Raw genomic sequence first — 18,308 nt, 5'->3', positions numbered from 1 at the left:
TTTCATGAGCAAAAGGTCACATATTGTGGCTTTTAAATTATACAATTCAGAAACTGTTAGAAAAAACGCTGTATGTTCTAATGCCATAATGATGAGTTTTGAATTTCTAAAGGAACACTGGAAGCCTAAACGCATATTTGGAAATCTATCACATCCAAACTACCACGGACACCTTTGCCCTAAACTGCAACTACTGATTTTTAAGATGTCCATTCCTATTCAGTAAGACAGTTTTTATTTTCAAGTGAAGAATAAACCTGAACCTATGTTTTCCTAAGATGTCAGTTCTAGTTTGCACTTCTCAACGAAATATACTGCTGATCGTAGGTCATTTAAGAAATGCATCTGCAACAGCCATGGACAAGAAATCTGTTTTCTGTACAGTATTTTGAAGATGGATTTTATTATGTTCTTTATAAATGACAATTAGAATTCCACATAAACAAAACCATTAAGGAAACATACTGGTGAACAGGTGAATTGTCAAGATGAGTTAGAGACAACCTTAGCTCTCTCCCCTGTGAATAGAGGGCTACGACACAATCTTATTGCTGCATCCAGAGACAGATGCTCTGTGGGTGTGAATTAACGTGACTTTACAGAAATTATAGAATCATAGCAGCATTTTGGTTGGAAAAGGCCTTTAAGATGGAGTCCAATAACTAACCTCACGTTACTGAGCTGAATCATGTCCCTTAGCTCCTCAACTACATAGCTTTTAAGTGTCTCCAGGAATATTTATCTCCAGGTGGTGACCACATACCTTCCTGGGTATCCTGTGCCAGTGTAACAACCCTCTCAGCGAAAAAGTTCTTCCTGGTGTCCAATCTAAACCTTCCCTGGTGTAACTGGAGGCCATTTCTTCTTGTCTCATCACTTGTTTCTTGGGAGAAGAAATCAACCCCCACCTCACTACAACCTCCTTTCTGGTAGTCGCAGAGAGTCATTATGTCTCCTCTCAATCTCCTCTTCTCCAGGCTAAACAACCCCAGTTCCCTCAGATATTCCTCATCAGACTTGATCTCCAGACCCTTCATCAGCTTTGTTGTGCGTCTCTGGACAGGCTTCAGCACCTCTTTGTTCCTCTTGTAGTGAGGGGCCCAGAACTGAACACAGTATTCAAGGTGTGGCCTCATCAGGGGAATAATCACTGCCCTGGTCCTGCTGGCCATACTATTTCTGATACAAGCTAGAATGCCATTGGCCTTCTCGACCACCTGGGCACACCGCTGGCTCATCCGGTTTCTACCAACAGAAACACCAATACACTTCTCAGCATCAATTTTTCTCTATATATTGTCACACAGTCATGTAAGAAAGCCATGAGCATCTACTGCACATCAGCACACCTAGCATCCCAATGACTTGCAGCTTCAGTAACACCAAAACAGGTAGCTTCAAAACATTCCCACGTAATGTCCCTTAAGACAGAGCTATCCTTGGGGAATTTTTCAGTTTTCTTTCCAACTCCACTCTTCCAAATCATAAAGCTACTGTAAAAAGACCCCAGAACACCTCAGCCCAAACTAAACGAAACCAAATAATATGGCGATTAATTTTCCTTCTAAAATTAAGTTAGCAAAAAGAGCTTTCCTCTTGTATTATCTTCGCACAGCAACCGAGTCAATTCAAAACCTTTTATTTTATTCACAGTTCCCACTTCAGAAGATCAGATAATGAAAAATTTAGAACGTGAACGAAGCTATCTGCAGAAATTACAAGCACCTGGAACAAACAGTCCCACACACGTTAAATGACGTGCAGACTAACAGCCCTCTGCACATGCACTACAAACATGACTTTGGAAAAATAACAACATGTTTATTTCTTGAATGACTTCTTATGACACAGCAAGGAAGAAGTCTGAGACACGTGGTAAGACTCCTAAATCAATCGTGTTTTCAGCAGCAAAGCACATACACAGAAACACAGGTACTAGGCTGCACTTTGGATTTCAGATATTTTTCTCTGCATTTTCCAAAATTAAATTGATCTTTTGCACTTAAATAGGTTTACAGCTTTGTTGAGGTGATATGTGCCTCCTACACTTACTGGCAGAAAAATTCAGACAGACCTATTGAGCATGATTAGACACCTCAACTGCAGCTGCAAGGTTATTTTAAGGGAGATGTGTCTGCTACAGCCTGAAACCTTACACAGCACACACATTTACATGGCCATAAAGCTAAAACAGTTGCTAAATTGTTTGTTTCCAGACATACTGAATGTACTCCTTAACAACTCTGGTTTACTTAGGATGGTATTCAAAAGTAAATATCACAGCATTTATCTGGGTCTGTCAAGTGTGGATTGTCAATCTGGAAGCTTCAAGCAATGCTCAGGTTTTATCCTGGCCCGTTGCACAGAGACAGATTTCTCCTTTGGTCAGTAAATTCTCTCAAGACACTGCATTTAAAAGCTTCAGATGTATTAACAGCCAAATCATACTTTTAAAACAGAGCTTTTGATGTCTGCTGCAGAGCTAGTTGGAACAAGAATCAATGATAGCTATAGGCTTTCTTGCTGCCTTCTGCATTGCTCTTCTCTCATTACCATTAATGGACTTGGGTGTAAAGGTAAAAGGAAAATCTTTAGTAGGGAAAAAAAAAATCAAAAGGAAGAAAATGTTTCTGAAGGAAACAAAGCATCTCACTTGTGCCCCCTGGTTGTGCAACATGAAAATGAAGCTCATGGTAGTGCTTGCCAAAACAAACTGCAGCTGGATCCAAAACATTATTGATGGGTAAATGAAGTTTATATATATATATCAATAGAGTTAAACACCAACACTCTAGACTAATGAAGATATAGACATGCTCTTCTGTTTGATGGTATCTAGCATTTTATCAAGGGACTGTAAATGAAGCCAAAGATAGTTGGTTTACTCTGTATTAAAACACAGTATTTCATATCATACTGTTAGGGAAAATGATTTATATCTATCTACCTCATCTGGTATTTATATGGAGCTTTAGATATCTAAGAGAAAACAGGATGTGTCAGTTCAGATGAGCAATCCCAGAAAGAATGACTATGCTACTCATATAAAACCAACCTATGGACAAGCCTGTGGAATGGTGAGACCACGAAGTCCCCTGTACCAAACCACCTGATAGGAAATGGACTCATCCCTCTAGAATGCCCTGCTTCACATAAAAGAAATTAAAGGACAAGGTACTCATTTCCCCTATCCCACTCTTATCCCTGGTATGCCCATGAAATAGTAAGACAAAGTAGACATAGTCATTTCGAGTGTTCAATACGTACCCGTACTGAGAAACAATTCATGGAAAAAAATATCTTGCAATGAAATAAACTTTAGGTATCACTGAAATCACGCTATGGTTCTTAGAAGTCAAACAAACAAGCCAACTTACGCAGCTCTCCTACTTTCAGTATCTCACACAGCATCTTTGTCAGCTCAATGCTACTTCGGCCAAATGGGCACTCATGCTTGTCTTCTCGACTGCTGTTCTCCAGAACAATCTGAAGGAGGAATCAAAACGGTAAATAATCAGTTTGAAGAACCCATGAGTTTAAGTACTGTCCTCCATATCCAACATTTACAACACATACCAGGCTGAATTTAGGAAATGTTGTGTGGAGGCTTTGTGTCCTTAAACTTTAGCCTTCCCTCCAGCTAAGTGACCTATGTGTGAGGCAGTCAGCAACACAGAAGCGGTGCTGCTCCATGACCAACTGTGAAGCTTTGCTACTCCTATGCAATGTTGCTGTTCTGCATCACCCTTGGGCTGGGAGAAATTGCAGTAGAAGTCAAAGAGAAAGAAAGAATATTGTTTCAGGTTTGTTGGTTAAAGGAGATTAAATATAATGATTTATAGATGTGAAGAAAAAAAAGTGGGACAGAAACTCCAGAGTTGGATTCAGACTGCAAAGAAAAGGTGTCAAAATTCAAACTGAAGTCCACCAAGGAAGAAAAAAGGTGCATTTTCTCTATTATGGAAGAAACCTGTGCTTGCATGCAAAACATTTCAGGGAATTATCACTTTTGCAGCAAGCCTATGAATGCTGCAAAAATGATTCAAGGAGAGCTTTTCTATTCTCTGCTGAGTTACACTGCAAAAATAAATGGGAGAAAATAATTCAATGCACATTTTTACACTCGTTACATTCTGGCATATCAGATACAGGTGGGATAAAGTTTTCCCCGGCACTACAACTAAACAAGAGATATCACTGCAGATGAGAAAATGAGCTATAACAATATTATAGATTTCACTGAAGCTGTGAGCCTGAAAAAAGAGCAAAATAAGGGTTGAAGGAAAAGAAAGAAATAGTCAAAACCATTTGCAGTAATAGTTGTCTTTGCAATAACGGACCTTGCAGCGTCAAAAAAAGAAACAAAACGCATCTGAAACAGCTGCTGCATAGCCTGAGGATGTGGGATAGAGGGGGAAAATGACTTTCAAAGGTAAGACATTTTGCCAAGCACCAGAGAACCTCAGAAGCTCCACAAATTTTCTTCACAAACAGGTGTCTAGACTTGGCCTTCTGGTTTGCATTCCTCCCATTTCCTTAGCTCACATCTTCATTGTGCTTTTTGTTTGTTGGGCCCTTTTGTTGGCTGTGGGGTTGTTTTGGGTTTTGTTTGTTTTAAATATCTCGATTTTATCTTTTCAAAAGGCTCCAAGGCTGAAACTTCACCCAAAACCAGGACAAGAGGTGGAGGAGAGTACTGATGCCATACTAGATGCCAGCAAAACCTTTCCCTCCCTCCCCAGATCTTAGTTGTGACTGTCTCACGCTCTCTCACGTGCAGAAGCCTTCTCTGTGAAGCAGTTAAAGGTAAAAGTGGGGAAACTGTGAAAATCAAAAAGCAAGTAGGAAAGTTACATGCTTCACATAGCATGCCAAAGCCTCTACACTAAGCATCTATTTTAGTCCTACTGTACAAAGGGAAGCCTCTAGCTGATCTTCGGCTCCCAGCCCATCACCCAGGGCTGTAAGAGGATGGTTGCTTTTGTTTTCTGGTGGTGGTGGTGTTTTGTTTTGTTTTTAATTGCCTAAGACTTCCCACAGAAGCCTAGAAAGCCATCAGGGATATGATCAATATTTGACCCCTATGAATTTTTCCTGGGCTCTTCCAACGGGGCAGTGTCAGAATCATGTTCACTAGTCTGCCAAGAGAAGTTAATTTTCCTTCCACGGCACCTCTGGGAAATGGCTGTACCAAATCAAAGAAACATTCCTGCATTTTTTGTTTTATGTTGCTGCAGTCACTGTTCAAGGAACATGTGAATATGATTTTGCATTCTGGATGAGTCATTCTGCTTCAGTCTCTTTCATGGAGGATAGTGCTACATTTCCATGCCCAAACACAGGAGCGATGACAGAGTAGCACAAGCACAATGTAAAAGCTGTGTGTCAACACCTTCCTGAGATCACTTCTCTTGCTTTATTATTGTGTTTTATCTCTCACACAATAAAATGTAAAATCTGCATGCTGGAGCAGGGGGGCTGCTTTGACAGAGATTTAGATACAGCAGAGAAGCTGGTAATAAAAATCAATGGAGAGGCAAAATGAAAGAAAAAGGGGTGGGGGGAAGGGAAGCACTCACATCAGCATTCCGGCTCGCTTCTGGCAAATACATTTTGTTGAGTTTCACATTAACCCAACATATTAACATTTCATGAGCACATAAATATTTAATGGTGACACCATATATGCATATAATGTAAGAGAGAATTACAGCAATCAATAAGGATGCCAGAGAAATAGTTAAGGCGCTGTGTATTGCTATACAGCAAATTAAATGGCAATTTGAGTAATCAATATGTAAAGTAGCCTTGAAATGATCCTCAGACACACTCTCGGCAAGCAGCATCTTTTAGCATTTGCTGTGCAAAATAAGGCAGAGCTGACATAATACATCTCTGTAAGAAAGATGGAAGGCCCTTTTCTACATCTAAATACCGATAGGCAAATTTGACAGATATGGATCTTCTAGAAGAAACAGCAATGGTAAAAAGGGAAAGGAAAAAAAAAACCCAAGGTTCTCATAAATACCCAAAGAGAAATCATTCCTAGACTTGGCAACAGATTTACAGCATTCATTATTATATCTATAATACTCTCTTCATGACGTCGCGACTCATATCCTGTTCCAAAGTGAAATGCTATAAATACAGATGACAAGGGCTTGATTTTAATTCTATTTCCTTTATCACGCTGCTTATGGAGGAGAAATAAGCAGGGAATGGACATGTTTACTTCATAAACTGGTACAAACAATAGCAGGGAAAGAAACATCACGCACAGCTCTAGACTGAAAAAACTTTTCTAAGTCTACGCTGCATACTGTTGGCTTGATTCAACTTTCTATCAAAACAGTTATTTTACGAAGGAAAGGAAAGTAGTGAGGAAGTCACAGAGCCCACACAAGCTTCATTCAAAAGGAGATCTATCATTAATGCTCAGGAAGTGGCTGCACCCTATTATCTTCTTCCTCCTCCCCCTCACAAATCTACAGTGAGCTGCAGATGCATCAGACATTTCACAGTCATCAGGTACAGTGGCTGAATATTGCTTGTGGGAAGCAAATATTCTAAGGCAGAAATCATGGATATTGCAGGAGAACTTGTGGCACACCACAGAATCATACAATCATTTAGGTTGGAAAAGACTTTTAAGATCATTGAGTCCAACCATTAACCTAGCACGTCATATTCACCTCTAAACTATGTCCCTCAGTACCTCATCTTACATGGCTTTTCAACGCCTCTGGGAATGGGAAGTCAATCATTTCCCTGGGCAGTCTGTTTAACGCTCAACAACAGTGACGAAATTTTTCCTAACCTCCAATCTACACCTGCCCTGGCACAACTGGAGCCCATTTCCTCTTGTGCTATCATTCATTACTGGAGAGAAGAGACTGACCCCCACCTCACTACAATCTCCTTTCAGGTAGCTGTAGAGAGGGCTCAAGTGTCCCCTCAGCCTCCTCTTCACCAGGATAAACACCCCCAGCTCCTTCAGCTACTCCTCATTAGACTTGTTCTGTAAACCCCTCACCAGCTCCATTGCCTGGCTCTGGACACAGTCCAGCCCCTCAGTGTCCTTCTGCTAGTGAGGGGCCCAGAACTGAGCACAGTATTTGAGATGTGGCCTCACCAGTGCCGAGTAGGAGACAACTACTTTCCCGTTCCTTCTGGCCACGCTATTTCTGACACAAGCCAGGATACTATTGGCCTTCTTGGTCACCTGGGCACACTGCTGGCTCATATTCCATTTTCCTTCAGTTCTAGCTCAATTCTGGTCTCCTTGGACACTTCCTTTTGGTATGAGGAGTCTACTTCTCCCAGTTTTTTCTTTCTTTGGTCCTTGTAGAGCTACAGAATTGAGAAGGGCTAGCACAGAAACGTCTCTTGTAATACGTAGGATGTTATATAGACAAAAACCAAAACCAGCTCAGAGTACAGGAGTTCTAAATGCTGCATATCTTCTTCTCGTCCTCTCTTCCTTTTATCAACATTGGCCATTATCATGAAGCATAGCAGAAAACCACTATGACACATTTTGGGGTTTTTGTTTTCTCTTCTTTAGGGAAAACTAAGAAAATTCAAACAAAAATCTCAAGAAAAAGAAAACACATGGGAAAAAGTTAGTAAGAGAAGGCATATAGGAAAAATTTGAGTGATGAAAAGATAGTTACAAAAAAGACAGGAGAGAGTCCATTTTTAACAATAGATTGTTCTTAAAATAATCCAAAACAACAAAACAACCCAAAATACTTGCATCTCAGAAAAAGGGAGGAAAAAACAGGAGAGAAGCTTTGAGTCAGAACTAAATGATATCACAAGAAGAATGAGATGAACTGACTAGCAGAAGAGGAAAAAAGAAGTTGTTTTAAAATGTTTTTAAAAATTCAAGGAGGTGAAATTTTCAGGGAATCGGTGTTATCCATTTTCTTGACATTTCTATGGATGAAGCTCTGTAGCCCACGAAAGAACAGGAATTTGACAGCATTTGTAGCAGAATACATGTGTCTACAGCCTCTACAGCTTTTACTAATTTTCATTTACTCTATTATGTATATTTCTTCTCTCTCCTTTACAAATTTCTGCTATAAAAAGAACAATTTCTCAATTACCAAACAAAATCAAAGAGTGATCAGGAAGACAAATGAAGGCTTGATCATGTTTCCCAAGGTAGATGTTTCAGGCAATGTTGGTCAGCAACTGGTGAGAGCTGAATCTCTTCAGGCAACTCATATGGCTAAATCCCAGAAGTACTCTGTTTCCTCTCAACCCATAGATCTTGTCAAGAAGAAGGCAGCCTTCCAACATCCAATTCTCCCACAAAATATTTAGATAGAGGAAAGAATATTCCTCCTTAGAGGATGTATTAGGTTGCTTTTTTTTTGACTAAAAGATATTTTGTACTTTCCCTTGTGCTACAATCAATGGTGTTCAGCATCACCCAAAGAAGACTCACCTGCCTTTAAAACTTATCTATCCATGGCACAGATAATAACAAACTACATTCAAATGTCGTGGCAGGATCATACAAGAATAATGCAAAATCTCCAGTAGCAAAAAAAACCCCCAACTCAACACAAAATTAAAATGTTTCCTAACTTTATGGCACTGTTCCATTACAATCTTCCATTGAATTATTCATCCAGTCCATCACTACCTCAGAAGCATAAAAGAGACCCTCAGGGAAGCAGAGGACTGAATGAATTTTCCACATTTGACTACCATGGGCTTAAAAACCTGCAGCAGCTTCAGTACAAAGCCTATACCTGCAACTAAGAGTTAAGGACTGATAAAAGGCAAAAGTTTTGAAGACATATATTCAAAAGCTTCCTCATCAAAAATCCAGGAGGGTGAAACCACCAGACAGAAATATTCCTCCTTCACTGGGAAGGAAGATCTACTTAGCCAATCCCCTAATCCCTCATATTAAAGACGAAATTGACTCAAAGTATACTGCCCACAGCAACTGCAGATGTAATTCTCAGATTCCTGAACCAACCTCTGAGCTTGGCAATGGAATAGAGATTCATTATGATTAGGAAGTAAATACACAAGTGAAAGCCAAGACTCACTATAGCTGCATCAATACTTATAATAAATCCCACAGCAGGCAATTCAACAAGCACTGCTGTGCCATTAAAAAGGAGCATTTCCCCAGACCTATTTTGCAGTATCTAAAATGATACTGCATTAATAGAGAACACAGACTGCTATAGAGTAACATCAAGAGGTTTGTCAAGCAGCATATTAATATCAAAAAGTTGCAGGGATGCCCTTCCTTCTCTTGACACTGCTTTTTCTTTTCCCCCTTATCATACAGAGTAGGCTTCACCATTCCATTTTCATTTAGATGCTTTAACTAACTCTAGGAAGTAAGTCCTGAGGATATCCTTCCTGAGAAGGATAAGGCACTCACTGTAGACAGACTCAGTTTCTATTCATCCTCTTCAGCAGTTTGTCTTTCTTCCTAAACCACCTTGCAATTTTTCACAACTTCAGCATCAGTTATCTTCCATAATCCATCACTCAGCACTGTCCCCACTAACCAGTCTTTTAATCTTCATTATTTTATTTTCAATTTCCCATGCCTCTCTTTCTTATTTCAGTCTTTCTTCAGATTCCTGAGGCACTACAGAGATTTCCCATGGCAAAACTAAAATAAGGCAACAGTTAGAATCACAGAATCATTTTGCTTGGAAAAGACTTTAAGATCATCAAGTTCAACCACTAACCTCACACAGCCAGGCTCACCACTGAATCATGTCCCTCAGTATCTCATCTACACATCTTTTAATATCTTCAGGGGTGGGGGCTCCATCACCTCCCTGGCCAGCCCAATCCAGTGTTTAATAACCCTTTCAGTGAAGGCTTTTTTCCTAATGTGCAATCTACACCTCCCCTGGTAAAGAGCTGAGACCTACTATAGATACTGAAAAAGAAGAAGGATATGAGAAACACAGATGCAAAGCTGTGTCTTGAGGGACATGTAGATCCAGGATCATGTCAAGGATCAGACACTAAGAGTCTGTCATGTGCTCTGTTGTGCACAACCATGGATAAGCACCCAGGGGCTAACCAGCCCCTGGTGAGGAAGTGCACAGTAACCTGCTTCACTTGGGAAAGCCTAACAGAAGGCAAGGAGCCCACTGTAGCAAAGTAGCCAGGAGACAGTGGCACAGTCAGACAGGGCAGGAAGGAAAAGAAAAGCATTGTGACTACATAATTATTTAACATCAGTTAGGTAAGAGGGTGAGTTCAAACTGACATGATAACATTACAGCCAGCATTTGACTCTGCAGCCATAAACCACTTCCAACAAAGATATCTTAAAATCGCCAATAGTTGTTTTTCTTCTGGAAAATTGTGTGTTTTCTTCTCCTGCCTCTTCTAAAACATATCTAGTGCCAAACTATCACTAGCTGAATTTTTGGATCACTCTGCAGTTTCTCACTATTTGTCATGCAAACACCTTAGGCATGATACATGATTGCATTGTCATTTTATTTCCCATTAAAAGCTAAATATAGAGTGGTTTGTCTTGAAATATGATGCATCTTCCTCCTTCCTTTGCCATTCTGTGGAGAACCAACCAAATCCCATGGTGGTAAGACCCAAGATGGGAAGGCCTAGCTGCCACATTATTTTCAGAAGCAGGACCAGGATGTGCTCTTCCCTTCCCATAAGGCATAGGCAGGTAGGAGAGATTTGATGTTGACCTGGTTCAGTCTGAAAACTTCAAGACAGGTATTTCTTTTCCCTCCATGCCTCACCCAAATGTTAAGGCAGCAGTGCTTTCTCTGCAATCCTCTCCTTGCTTACCTGTGGCTGAGGTAGAGGGCAGGAAACTGCAGTGCAGAATATAGCAAGTTTTTCAATCTTCTTTTTTTTTAATCATGTGAAACAGGCCCTACTTGTGTCCTAACATTATTGTGGTATATATACATTAGAAAAGCATCAACCTTTGTTACACATCAATGAGCCTTGCTGCTAGAGTAGCATCATAAAAGCTCCTGGCACAGAGACTCCATAGCTAGTCTTCTCTCCCCACAAAAACCAGCCAAAACTTTCTGCTGCAACTCATGGTATGATTCAAAACCTTCTTCAGAAGGCCACAGCTAGACTTGCAATAACTTTTGGGCCCTTTGGATCAGGACCTTGTTTAGTCAACAGCTTCTATATATACAGGGAAGTTCGGTGTGCTATGGATGGTGACAAATGATCTGAACATATCCAGGACTGTAGCACTGTCCTCTGTACCCCATAGCTGTGCAGAGAGTACCATGGCTCCCTTACAATTCTCTTCCTCCCTCACTACTAACTTAATAAATACTTGCAGTATTTATGCTGCAATCAGCTACACCAGGCTTTTGTCATTTTACAGTAGGCACACCTCAATTCTGCCATCAGTGACCAAGGCCCTGGGAGCAAAACCACACAACGTCCTGAGGGGTTGTTAGGGAAAGCAAGAGACATGGAGTGATGCTTGAGAAACTACAAAAGGCAGGCAGAAAAACAGTTTGATATCCGAGTGGAAGGTAAGAACAGAGAATGAAAAGACTGGCAGGGTAAAGAGAAGATGAGAACATTTGACTTGAGGCTGGGAACCGCTAGGCTGTTAGGTCTCTCATAGAAAGCTGCATTCCTATATATGCCAGGAAGGCTCATGTAACAAAGCTCACTCCTCTTTCTACGTTTAGCAGAGACAAAATAAATTACATTCCTTTTCCTGTCATTTCCATTTGGAAAAATAAATGGCATGGCAGAAATCAAGCTCAGTTTTACTTCAGAAAATGCTGAAATTATACGTTGGACTACTCGCATCTGATCAGACTAGAATGAGTAGGCACAAGCAGGCTTTGTGAATTGGCGGAAGGATGTGTAGGCAGCCTCCTATACAACAACTGCATGGGTTAGAAAGTGTACAGCAGACAGTCTGACTGTGAGTCAATCCATTAAAGTTCTGAAAGGTCTCTGCAGGATGCCAGCAATCTTCCTGCCTGCATCACTGGCACTCACAAACAGCACCCGCTTTTCCACTGTGACTTCTACAAGCATCAAAAGGGAGGTTGGACTAGATGATCTCTAAAGGTCCCTTCCAACCCCTACCATTCTATGAAAAGGAGAAGAACTATCTCCTCAGTCTCCCTAAAAGCAGTGATTCAAGTAGCTGCTGGGGAAGAAGTGTCTCAGCACCTCAGCTGTGCAAATAAGCAATTTTCCAGCTCAGCAGATGTAGTGGAAAGTGGGATTTTCTACTGCTGACCCTAAATCAGTTCAACTTTTAACTTTCAGGCAGTCAAAGTCAAACGTAATTTTGGTTGGGAACAGAATAACTTTCTAAATTAGTTTTCACACCAGAATGGAAAGTTTAGGAGCATGTCACTAAATCTCTTACACAGTATTCACAAACAGATCCATTATAGAACATAGCAAGGGATAAGCCAAACTCTTCAGCATGGCTTCAACATTAGTTTCCCACCCTAGTGCCAATACTTTATACTGAAAACTTTACATTCAGTATCTAACAAATATTTGCATAAAATAGTTAAAATCAGTAGGAAAAGTCCCTCTATGGATGGGAAACTTGAATGTCAGACTAGTGAAATTATTTCTTTCCAAGGAACATATTTTTCCCTACACATATGAACCACCTACTAATCTAATAAACTGCAAAGAACTGGGCACAAGCTTGGGTAGCCAGTAGGGCAGAATCCAAATAAGCAGGTAGCCAATGCTCAGTCTCAGAACCTCTAGGTTTAATTAAAGTTTGTGCCTGAAGCCCAAATCTCTTGTGCTTAAAGAAAATGAAGAGATGCAAGATATGTCTTCTCAAGGCAGAATCTCAACCCCAAAAAGCAGTGGTATCTGCTAGAATATGGCTGGTCGAAAGCACAAAAGAAAAATATTAGACATAAGAATGAGAAATGTGAACCCCACCAGAGACAATGTCATATAAGAACTTCTTTGTGACTCAGCTGACTTGCTGGGAAATACAATAACCTCAAAGTAAAACCCTACACTCCCTCCCAGACAAAGGTTTTCATTCTAGTTAGATGCCTGTGAGGAAAATGTAAAATTAGAGACTATTTCAATGGCAGTGCATTAGAAGCTAAGGTGTATTTACTGTACATTCAGTTTACCCAAAGGCATCTGCTCTTTCTGCCTGGAAACACTGTTAAATTAGCCAAGATCCCAGATGAATGGCAGTGCACTCACAACTGGAACAGTAGCTTTGATTTTGCTGCCTGCAATCAAGAGCACCCGAATGAACACTGACTGCACATCCAGGGGTCAACTTAGCAAAACTGCAAAGCTAGTGTTTCTATAGAAGCATCCCAGGAACAAATATGGCACATTTAAACACGGAACAATAACTATCAGATTTCTCTTTTTGAGTTACAAGTAAAAGGAATGCTTCGTATTAGCTCCTTTAGGTTTTGTGTTACACTAAATTAAGTGAATGTATTATAAATGGTACATTAATATTAGCAGTCACTGAGGTGCATGAGTTCAAAAATCAGTATCAGGCAAATTAATCCCTACCTCCAAACAAACACGTATACAAAATGTTTCAGCTTTATAGATTTATACCTCTTCTCCTCATTATCATAGAATCATAGAATGGTAGAGTTGAAAGAGACCTTTAGAGATCATCTAGTCCAACCCCCCTGCAGAAGCAGGTTCACCTAGATCAGGTCACACAGGAACATGTCCAGGCAGGTCTTGAAGACCTCCAAGGAAGGAGCCTCCACAACCCCTCTGGGCAGCCTGTGCCAGGGCTCCCTCACTGAAACAGGGAAATAGTTTTTTCTTATGTTTAAGTGGAACTTTTTGTGTTCCAGCTTCATCCCATTACCCCTTGTCCTGTTACTAGATACAACAGAAAAAAAGGGATGTCCCAACCTCCTGACACCCATCATTTAGATATTTGTAAATATTAATGAGATTCCCTCCTCATTCTCCTCTTCTCCAGACTAAACAGCCCCAGTTCCCACAGCCTTTCCTCGTACGAAAGATGTTGCAGTCCCCTGATCATCTTGGTGGCCCTGTGCTGGACTCTCTCCAGCAGTTCCCTGTCCCTCTTGAGCTGAGGAGCCCAGAACTGGACACAGGACTCCAGATGAGGCCTCACCAGGGCAGAGTAGAGGGGAAGAAGAACCTCCCTTGACCTGCTGGCTACACACTCTTCTTGATGAATCCCAGGATGCCACTGGCCTTCCTAGCCTCGAGAGCATTATGTCTTGAAAACAAAGTGGAACTGAATAGTCTTGCACCACAAATTCCCAAACAAATGAACGATAAAGCAACAATACATAGAGACACTAATAGTAGCACAATAGTATTTCCATGGAAAGGCTTTTCCTCAGACCCTTTTTATAGTCAGCAAAGTTTCAAAGGCACAGTGCTACATGTTACTAGTAAGAAAAATCTCAAGACATCTGCACTGAGTAAGTTCTGTTCTAAAAGGTAACTTGTAATTTTACTGTTAAAAATTGTAGAACATGAAGCTGAAGTCGTTTGGGAAAGGAGCAAATTGGAATCAGGGACACACACACACACACTTGTCTGCTCCAAAAGAACAAAAAAAGAATATTATCTGTCACAAAGCTTTATCCCAATCATTTTCTTTGCTGTTAACTTTAATTATACACTCTGACTGTCCTATAATTATGTAGCTTGGGAAGCTGCCAATTATTTCCTGTGGAAAATTTTAAATTTTCTTGCAGAGATTCAACATTACTTCCATCAATGCATTCCATATACTATGTCACCACTTTTTAAAAGCAAAGCCTCTGACGACAGCAATTGATTATTTAAGTGGAACTTGAAAAAGATGCAGCGTATATTAGTCACTGATAGCACCAGGCAATTAATTAAAGAGAAGAAGAAAAGTGAACTCACCAGGAAACTAATTCAATAGGAAATCTTTTAAAAAATCCAAATGATGGCTAAGTACACCATACAATCAAAGTAATCAGGTTGAGGGTTTCCCCTCTCCCCCCCAACTAAACAAACTTTCTTCTAGAAGCTCCAGTTGTGTTCTATAGTAAACAAAATACTGAGATCCAAAAACAATTAACTCAATGTCCAAATATAGAAAAACAGCATTGTGTTTCTATGAAGGAAGACAGTAAAAGAAAACATATTACTGTAATTTCAGGAAAACATATCAGCTCAAGAGGGACAGAGAACTGGACAGAGTCCAGTGCAGGGCCACCAAGATGATCAGGGGACTGGAGCATCTTTCATATGAGGAAAGGCTGCGGGAACTGGGGCTGTTTAGTCTGGAGAAGAGGAGACTGAGGGAAGATCTTATTAACATTTATAAATATCTAAAGAGTGGGTGTCGGGAGGTTGGGACATCCCTTCTTTCTGTAGTAGACAGTAACAGGACAAAGGGTGATGGGATGAAGCTGGAATACAAAAAGTTCCACTTAAACATAAGAAAAAACTATTTCAGTGTTTCAATGAGGGAGCCCTGGCACAGGCTGCCCAGAGGGGCTGTGGAGTCTCCTTCCTTGGAGGTCTTCAAGACCTGCCTGGACATGTTCCTATGTGACCTGATCTAGGTGAACCTGCTTCTGCAGGATGGTTAGATTGGATGATCTCTAAAGGTCCCTTCCAACCCTACCATTCTATGCTATCCAACAGGAAAAAGGTTAATGACCCAAATGGAGCGTGGGCAAGTAGGCAAGCAAGAATCAAACAGGGAAAAAAAGCTTGGGTCATTTTGTTTCCTCCTTCACCATGTGACACTAATGTTGTCACCTTGAAATGCCTTCTACTTGCAAGATGCAGTTACCCAACTGGTCCCACTGCTTTCATATCGGTGTTACTCAACACACTGCATTGTATTCACTCTTCCTCTAAGTACTTTTGTCTGCTGCTGCTCTTTGAAGCCTCACAGCCGTCTCCCAAAAGGGCACTTCAGTTTTCAACACCCTTCTCACCTCACTAATCCATTTATCAGGCAAATTATTTCTCAGCAGAATCACTTACAAGAGGAGTTGGGAAAAAAAGAATGAAAAGGGAAGAGATTGCTTACTGTCTGTCTTCTAATTTCTCCTTATCCATTTTCTTCAGCAATTCAAGAAGATATCTTACTAAGGACTGTGCAGCTAAGGCATCCTAAGTGAGTAGCCAGTCAGAGTACAGTGATTTCTGCAGCCCACTAAAGTGCAGCACCGCCAATACAGTCAGTGAAACCATCTTAACTTTCTGATAGTGTGTTTGCTTAACACACCACCACATCCTGTCAGGAGAAATTTCAGATTTTCCAAAGCAATTTCAAACCAACTCTGGCTTCCAGTCTTGATTTTTAATCACTGCACAGCACAGATACTATCCCACTTAGGGGCTTAGGAATTAACCCATGGTACAGCAATCAACTATTGCAAAGGGTCAAGTTGAAAATAATGTCTTCTCCTAGGAACCAAAATATTTCCTGAGTATTAACAATGAAAAAAAGAAGAAGAGTTCCTGTCAGACAAGTTGTTCAGTATGCAAGTATTACTTGTACAGCTAACAATTTCATGTGGAAACTTAACCTTGACCACAGAGAGGATTTTTATTTTGCTAAAGGAGTAGAAATATATCTGAAAAATAAGCAAGGTCAAGAAGCTGTACAAGTAAATCAGACTGGTGGTGTGGGAGCTTTGGGAGCCAAAGGCCACAAAGAAAAAGGTAAAGGTAGATGTGAAGTAAGGAACTAAAAAATGAGAAGGAACCAAGTACGTCAGCACCCACAGGAAACTACTGTACACCAGCTAGTAAGTCAAGGAGGTGAAAAGGTAGAAAGCAGGTGCCTTTTGTGATCAAAGACTAACAATGCTGCAGCAAGCTGCACAACACTGATCCTCTCAGAGGTGTTCTGCATGCTGTTAACATGACAAGGTAGACCACTGCAAATGAGTGATCTACCATGCCAGCAATGCCAATGTAAGCACTAAGAGTTTTACCCAGGCAAGATGGGTAGGCTGACATATTCTCAAGGTGCCTTAATAGTTCCCAAAGCAGCTTTATGCAAGCAATTTAATTGGAGCATGGCTCAGTAGGGCCTTTCTCATGTACATGGATTCTTTCTCAGGCAGGGAATACACAAGGCATCCAGATACTCTTTTAAGATGAGCCACACAAGAATAAAACCAGGAATCTCAACATAACGGCAAAAACACTGGCATACAGAAACAAAGCTGAGCCAGCAACAAAGTCTTTATTTCTAAAGAGTGGCTAATTACATGCTACACTGAACCCAATTTTTTGGATATTTGCAACATGAAAATGAAAAACAGGAAAAAAAAAAAGAGACGTCAATGAAAGCTCTATTTCAACAGCATTTGACCTCTTTAAATTCCTTCAGACTTCTTTATGAACACAACTGTCTCATTTGGGAGCACTGGCTACCTCTCCTAAGTACTTTCTCTAAACTTAGAATTTTCAAGAGAAGCCTGTGAAGTAGCACAGTCCAAATCCTACCAAATTTTAATGAGAAACAGTAACCAATTCTCTATCTACAAATAAAAGCACAATTCAGCATGGCTAATCCAGAGAACACAGTCTGTTATGTGAAAAAGCCTTTAAATTCAGGGGTTTATAGAGGTTGATAAATATTGCTGTATTGCACACTACCACAGTTTCTTTTAACAGATACTGCTAGATTCAGCTGAAGGATGTATTTAAAGAGCAGATCTTACAGTCTTGGGGTCTCCTCTTATGTCCATTGATCACCCTGGCCTGGGTATCAAGAAGCCCTTTACAAACCTATTAGAGCTCTGACACTTAACTGCTTTGAGCATAAACTAGGTGATAATACATATTAGAAGTTCATCCTTCACTTTCTAGTAGAAATGCTTGGTGTGTGTACTGACTCCTTCCTATACACAACCTTCTTTAAGCAGGTCTGCGTGTTTTTTCTTGGGGAGTTAAACCATCCCTATTATCTCCATACACTGACTTTCTAACTTAGTCCTCTACTCCCATTTGTGGTCACTAGATTTACACTTGGTAAATATCTGATTTGGATAAAGGTCAGGAGAAGCTGTTCTATTCAGAGGCAGGTATTTTTCAGTTGTATGCCTCTTTTTGAAAGGATGCAACACAACTTGCTTTAACTACCCTTGAAATAACAAATGTAGGAAGTGGAGCGGGCAGAGGGCAGGAATGGGTTGTACAAGTGAATCAGGATGCTTTTTCATCAAATCATAGAATTATTTAGGTTGAAAAAGACCTTTGAGTCCAATCACCAATCCAGCATTTTACCTATTTTTCTCCAAGCACTATCTCACCTACTGCAGCAGTTCTAGTGTGAG

General features: G+C 40.5%; 1 protein-coding gene across 5 annotated transcripts in view; it reads right to left on the bottom strand.

Annotated features, from left to right (window-relative positions):
- Positions 1 to 18,308, bottom strand: part of ELMO1 (engulfment and cell motility 1) — a 309,377-nt gene that overhangs the window by 150,787 nt on the left and 140,282 nt on the right. For all 5 annotated transcript variants that reach the window (XM_061996717.1, XM_061996716.1, XM_061996714.1 and 2 more), the window contains one exon: positions 3,378 to 3,486. In XM_061996717.1, the coding sequence (XP_061852701.1) occupies positions 3,378 to 3,486 (109 nt within the window). The remainder of the gene's footprint in view (positions 1 to 3,377; positions 3,487 to 18,308) is intronic.

The sequence above is a fragment of the Colius striatus genome, chromosome 5, assembly GCF_028858725.1.
Source record: "Colius striatus isolate bColStr4 chromosome 5, bColStr4.1.hap1, whole genome shotgun sequence".
Classification (NCBI taxonomy): Eukaryota; Metazoa; Chordata; class Aves; order Coliiformes; family Coliidae; genus Colius; species Colius striatus.
This window is presented reverse-complemented; position numbering and strand designations above follow the sequence as displayed.